Source organism: Saccoglossus kowalevskii, chromosome 1 (genome assembly GCF_978046115.1).
Source record: "Saccoglossus kowalevskii chromosome 1, keSacKowa6.1, whole genome shotgun sequence".
Classification (NCBI taxonomy): Eukaryota; Metazoa; Hemichordata; class Enteropneusta; family Harrimaniidae; genus Saccoglossus; species Saccoglossus kowalevskii.
The window spans coordinates 20,763,239-20,770,470 of NC_140641.1; the positions used below are offsets into that span (position 1 = coordinate 20,763,239).

General features: G+C 36.4%; 1 protein-coding gene across 1 annotated transcript; it reads left to right on the forward strand.

The window, feature by feature from the left end:
• The first annotated feature begins 202 nt into the window (after positions 1-202).
• LOC102801095 (uncharacterized) lies at positions 203-5,339 on the forward strand. The gene is made up of 2 exons (XM_006821227.3): positions 203-888; positions 4,808-5,339. The coding sequence occupies exons 1-2, from the start codon at positions 432-434 to the stop codon at positions 5,206-5,208; spliced, it is 858 nt and encodes a 285-aa protein (XP_006821290.1). The 5' UTR covers positions 203-431; the 3' UTR covers positions 5,209-5,339.
• The last annotated feature ends 1,893 nt before the right edge of the window (positions 5,340-7,232 follow it).

Sequence of the window (7,232 nt, forward strand, 5' to 3'; positions counted from 1 at the left end):
CAAATAATCATCATCGTCATCATCATTAGCACCATCATCATTGAGATACGTAAATAACCTGCGGCTATATGTATAACACGTTGTACGTACACTCAAGTCAACAGCGAGGAGTTGAAATAAGCGTGGGACGCACGTCAACCATTTAGTTCTGAGCCCCCCGGATTACACTCGTGTTTCCACTGGGTAATAGAAAGTTGCGTCATAGTATTTATGTTTGTCAACTTCTCCGAAGATATACGCGTGTCAAATTTTTGACGACACGAAGGAAGTCGGGCAATTTGTTTCCACTCTGTCGTGTCATTTGTGTGACTTCGCGACATTACCTTTATAAGAGTGGAGCGGAAGAGCTTTTGGGGCTTAACGCACGAACTGTCACTAAAGACTTTGATCTATCTCATTTCCATAGGTCTCTCCGCTGTCAAGTATACAGTATGTACGAAAACTCTGTTCGCCTTGCTGCATGCGTTGTGCTGCTATGTTTTGTTCTCCCCACGGCGGTATACACCACGGACGGCAGGCTGGTGCGTCATGTTGAAGACTTGTCGCAGGAATTCAATTCTTTGAAAATTGAGTACTTGAACATGCTGCGAAAAATTGAAAAATTGGACGTTACCCTAGCAACGCAAGATGAAGCTTTACAAGACACATGGTTCAAGATGGGTAGACTAGAAGAGAAGGTAGATCGACAAACCTCGGAGTTACAGGAGACAAAGGCTACGATAAAAGAGCAAAAAGCTAGAATCGACTACTTGGAAGAGGTTGAAAATACTCGTAGGCTCATGCATTACGGGAATGGCGGCGGGTTTACCCGGAGCAAGCCCATGCGACTTCACAGGCCCGAAAAAAGAACGAACGTTATGAGGGAAGTTGTCAAGAAACAAAACACCGGTATGAAATCACTCAATGTTATTTCTATATATGTTTTAGTTCGGCCTCACGCCGTTGTTTCATGCCCTGTAATATATTGCCATAGGGTAAAAATGATTACTTAATGGAACTGACCCGACGTATTATAATTTGAACGAGAACAACCTTTGACACGCTGACATTGGTTAATTATTGTCACAAAGAATGATGTGACTGAAGGTGTACAACTTGCTATATGAGAAATATATTTGTTGTGATATAAGTTGTACTACACATAGTAGAAGGCATGTCTGTGATACGCCACTCAAAGAAATAAGGAGTCAGGTGACACAAGGATACTTCTTAATATACCTGCAAACAATCTTCAAAAAAAATTATCAAGATAATTAAACCATCGTTTAAAAATAAAACGATTTGTAACATGCACTATTGGTTATGCGGCAAATGGGATGATAACCATCTGTATATTTTTAACGAAATCGATGTGAATTTGACGTCAACAAAAAAGCCAATCGATTCGAATGATTCTCCTGATGATATGCCGTTTAGTACGGATTCTACAGTCTCGCTGTATTCTGTTTGACTTATCGGTCTTCAATAAGCATTGCGGAAATTACTTTTTTTCTTTATTTTACATCCAATTTGAATGTGGTAATACAATGACAATTAAATTTTAAGAGAGAAAAATATACGTCAAATTCGCGGCGTGATTAAATAGAAACAGTCACGCGGTGTAAATCCATTGACAAGTTCGTGTCCGTGATTGGATGAAAACAGTCATGTGATGATTTTCATCAAAGTACTTGTAATTTAGCTTTGGGTGTACAAAGCGTCAAGTTTTAATCAAAATTTACATTGAGGGGTCGTCACGTGCCCCGACAGCATAAGACGTCATCCTTTTTCTGAATATCGTCAGTAAAACGATTTCTGAAGGTTACATTAGAAAGCCTTTAAAGTACTTATTCCGGTGTAAGATGTCAGTCGAGTCATTTCAACACAACTGAGCAGTCGATGACGTTTGTAGCTTATTTGAAGATGTTGTATTTTTAGCTTCAGTAGAACTGTCGTCTTTTTAGCCTCGTTCTCAAGTATGTAGTAGTAGAAGGCTCAGCACCCTCCTCTCCACCTCCTCCTATTCCAATTTCATCCCCCCGGGTAGAGTATGTTGATGGATGAATTATGATTTATCACGGACGAAACACGGTGTTCTTGCAACACATTAATAAGTATTTGATCGATTTTCAAATACGCATGCGCATTGATTGTTTTCTGTGCCTACAATAGCAACCATAGCACAAACGTAATAATATTATTTCATTTTCCATCGAACGAATACTGTTGTGCATGTCACAAAAGCACTATTTTATTGTATACGACAATTCGTCAAACAATAATATTTAAAAAATTAAGTTTCCATCCATATTGTAACTTTAAAACTAAGATGGGTACCAATGCGTAAATCAGTAAAAGACAGATGAATCCAAGTCCTGATGTTTTTCTTCTTTTATTCGTGTACGCGACGTATTGTATGTAAGGTTGTCGATTTGCTCATAACATATACATGTACTATATGATTGTGTTATGAGGAGAGCGATGTAACCGGGGTAACGCATAACTGAAGACATTAAAGAGGTTGTATACTACTACAGAAAAGCATATTATATGATATGAATTATGTGTTGCGTTTCTTAGATGTTATGGTTAGTCTAGTATATTACATTTGTATGGGATCAACTCTTGGTTGTATAAGACAATTTCTTTGATTCAAATTCTTGTTTGTGCATGGGAATTTTAATTGCATAGTACCAATCACAGTCAGCTGGTGCACACGTGATAATAACATAAATGCGATATTTAGTATATGGGGGCCGTCATCTTGAATGCGGCATAAAACTAAATAAGAGACAAGGTATCTTATTTAGTTTTATGCCGCATTCAAGACGGCGGGCCCCATATAGTAAATATCGCATTGGTTTTATTGTCACGTGTGCGCCAGCTGACTGTGGTACCAATATGTGCATAGTTGTGCAAATCGGGAGGACGGTTATATTTCCCGGTGTCTTACTGAGTTTCGAGAGTAGGCGAATTCATTACAGCTCAGCATATACCTACCGGAGTTTCTTTTTTGAACAAATATCCTGGGAGGGTGCACAACACATCTCTGTGAAGGTCACGTGTCTGTCTTCCACCAATCCCTAGCATTTACGATTGAGCAGGCTCCATCAGTCGTTAGACTATCATGAAAGACGACCCAGACAAATAACCAACTAAATATAAAATCTCTTGCAATGGTAGAATCATATTAAATCTAACGAATTCTAGGAAGTTAGGATGGAATATCAGGATTCGATTTTTTTTTTATATAGCTGTGTTTTGCTGCCCTCAACGGTGGACATAATTTCGTTCTCGGTATTCGGGAAATCTGCTTGTTTCACGGGGAAACAGTATGGTGATGCATTAGACAAAAAGACTTTGTATTTACATGCAAACTTTGGTGTTTTCAGTTTTGAGTGATGATAAATTTGAAAACAATATCTGCAAAGAAGAAAATCATATGAGAAAATATAACTGTAAAGGAGTAAAATACACAACAATTTCATCCCGGGATTTCATCCAAAAAATGCTCAAAACTATGACTGTAACACAGGTAATTTCACACCGCTACATCGCCTCCTGCCCTCAGTTTGAAATTAATTATAAACACGTTGTGTTAAATGTTGTATTACATATTGTTATGACCGTTACTAAAAAACAATATCCAACATTATAATAATAATAATTTTATAACTCAACAAGTATCATCTGAGGGTACTGCATGGTAGACAAAAAATAAAATACATTTCACAGACAAAAAACAAATAATACATTATGAGAAACTATTAAAAAAATATATATATATTAACAAAAAAAACAATTGTTTTTATTTAATTTGGTATATTGTATTTTTTAAATATTTAGCCAATGCTATACTACAATTGAATAATTATTAATTATTTATTCTTTTCTTTTTCTGGTTTCTTCAAATAAGATTTTCCTTTCCTCCGATACAGTTGACAATCTAGGATGAAGTGAATTTTATTCTCGGCTACATCATTTTATTGCATTTTTCTGGTTTTCTTCTTCTACCTAATTCTATTTCCAAATTTTAGTCACAGATTCAAAAGTTTGTCACAATTCCATGACCAAACAAAAAAGTCATTCACTGCCAAGTCAGCTAACTACACATGCGGCACCCCCCCCCCAAATAATTCACTGAAATAACTAATACTATTCTGTACATTTAGTAGTGGGGGAGTATGCTATATTATAGCGTTCATAATATAGAAAATAGCAAAACGTGGAATGAATAGAGCATCATGGGTATTTTCTATTTAACTACAAACTTTATTTGTTTACAAACTGCAAAATGACGAGTGGCTATACCACATCATGATTGAAATCGCCTTCCATCGACCATTCAACATAAACATCTACAGTTTATAACACATATAATGTAAAGTATATACCTTCATTCACAATTCTGATCATGACAAGTATTTCAATGCAAAATTTTGTAAATTTTAGTTTTCTGGGTATTTTTTGTTTTGTTTATGTTCCAAAACAGGCAGAGACACAAATAGTTTCACATTTTTGCGCTGCTTTTAGAGTAACTCGCTATTCTATGTTACTTTTTCCTTGTTTTTTCCTGTTATATATTCATGACCACATCACCTTGCCTGTGTGTGTATACAGTTTTGTGTATTTGGGTACCAGTTAACGAGCATGGGTATGGGGGAGGGGTTGTTCCCTGATTAAAGGCTCAGAAGTGAATGACCTGTTTGATTGTTTTTAACCATATTACTATTGTGTCATGTGTATTGGACCCTATATGAATTTAATATTGAGAAAGAGATTATCCTGCATGAATAACAAAATTGATATTATTTTGTTTTGCTTTCAGGGAACGTGGCATTTTCGGCGACGCGGACATCACCGCTCTTAGGCGATAGCAGCGAAGCACAGAACATAACATTCGACCTGGCGTTCGTCAATGAGGGTGACGATTTTGACCTGGATACGGGAATATTCACTTGTGAAGTTGAGGGGACATATTACTTCTCGTTCACGATGCGTTCCTACGACGCAAAACACATCGGTGTTATCTTGATGAAGGGCAATGAAGGCGTAGTTTCCATGGCTACCGACGCAGACGACAGGAGCGTCATGCAGACACAAAGTGTAATGTTAACGCTAAGTGTCGGTGATCTCATTTATCTTAGATTGACGCCATCAGAGGACTTTGCGATTTATGGAAATTCTTTCAACTATATAACGTTTAACTCCTTTCTCGTATTTGCGTAAAAGATGATTATATTGTTGATATTTACATTTTTTTTTTTTGATTTTATCAAAATGGCTATAAATTCGAATCTTTTCTTGTGACAAAAATGAAATAGCTCCAATCACAATAAATTAGTTTTTGTTTTCTTGGGCTTTGTTTGAACTAATGATAGAGTTATTGTTGAGAGATTTGGGCTGAGAATAATCTTTTTTTTAAAAAAACAATACTGAGATGTTTACTGCAAATATGATATATTTCAATTTCAATATCGGTTGGTTTTCACTAAAAAAATCCACTTATCCATTGGAGGTTTTCTGACATGATACATAAATAGCGACCACGTCGTTCAATCGCGTCGTGTTTGATATGGTACCATGCAACGAAAATAACGCGTGCAATAATACATTGTTTGTTAACGCACAATTCTGAACGCAGTTTGCAATATAGACGTAATACACGGTAAACAAGTTTAAAACATTAGTTTCAAAATAAATTCAGTGTCCAGTGAGTTACGCTCTCTATCGTTTACAAATACGCCTATTGAGGGCGCACGTTTGTAAATTTGAATGCAGAATTGTTGTCTTTTACTGTCTTATATACGTTTGGTGTTCTTTGCCTATTATTCATAAATGGAATGTAGCTGCACTTAGGACGTAGTTTGTAGTGACCGTACGTGGTACCATCTCTGTTCCAGTCCATAAAATTATATCATGTCTGACGGTAATTCGGGAATCGGGTTTCTTCATATTAGTCTTCACAAACAGCAAACAATTTTGAATACGTTTCGGCAAGCATATACAAGGAACGTGTTAAATCAGATTGTTATGCAAAGTTCCTGATCACCGTGCAAGAACATGCACCAAAAATGTATGTATACCAAAGTGCATTTAAATCCATCGAGTGGTTCTTCCGATATGAGATGGACACGATTTGACACGAACTCCGAACAGTTCGATACGTGTCACTTATCATCACTGCACAAAGCAGCTTTGCATATGACTCATTTGCATATTCGAATGTGTTCGAACAACAAGAACCTCTGCGGTTAATACAGTTATGCGTAAATCACCTGTTTACTTTAATCAGTTTAATACACAACGTTTTACGCTCTGACTCCGAATAAAATGTTCTGTTCATTGAATTAAAATATACATGAATTGCGTTGGAAAAGTGCTTTCAAAAATGTAAGATTAGTATTAGATTATACAATAAATGACCAACCCTATAAACTGACTAGAAGCTTGTGTTCTATGACTGTCAGACGCGAAAAATCGAAACCGTTCAAAACAGAAATAATATTGAAATATTCACCGGAATACAAGATTAAAAGGGGATGTTTGGGAATCCCTTTGAGTGAAATTAGTGTTTAATGTTTCTTTCCCAACTATGTACATAAGCAGAACGTGTTTCCCCCAGTTTTAGTTTATCACGTGTAACATTACCTTGCACAACGTAGTCCGCGCTAAAATTGTTCGTATTTACGCCTCCGCGGAAATCAGGCATTAATAAATAGTTCGGTTGTCACAAACATTTTTTTCTACTTTTTGTAGTACGTTTTCAGGTAAAACAACTGCGAAAAAAAATACCGTGCGTAGTCGGGTGATTGACCACAAAATTGAAGGCTGCCTGTGGCAGAGGTACTATTGCGTAACACGCACTGGTAATGGGAAGGAGATTGGATTTGACACAGACATACAGTTACGACATCATCTCCTGTTTGTGTTCCAAAAGGCGGGAGCATGTGACTTGGTAAACCCTGAATAACTCAATCAAAATGTCGATGGTCAAAAATGGTTGTAACATGTATGTTAGTTCCTATATTTATTGATTGAAGGCGCGTGTATGTTTTTTTTTACCGAAATATATTCGATTTTATAATAGTTAATATAATATTGATTCTTAGTGCATAATTGAAACACATGTTGGTTCTAAAAATAAATTACTATGTTAAAGTTCAGATGAGCATGGATACACCCGACATACAATTTCGTGTTATAAACAAAAAGCTACGATAGTTCTATATCTCTTGCTTTCGCTGTGTTTG

What these genes read in the sequence shown, in the direction of transcription:
- LOC102801095 (XM_006821227.3), top strand. Translation starts at nt 432, where the DNA reads ATGTACGAAAACTCTGTTCGCCTTGCTGCATGCGTTGTGCTGCTATGT. An exon ending in TGTCAAGAAACAAAACACCG is followed by an intron (nt 889 to 4,807) that starts GTATGAAATCAC and finishes TTTTGCTTTCAG; the next exon opens with GGAACGTGGCATTTTCGGCG.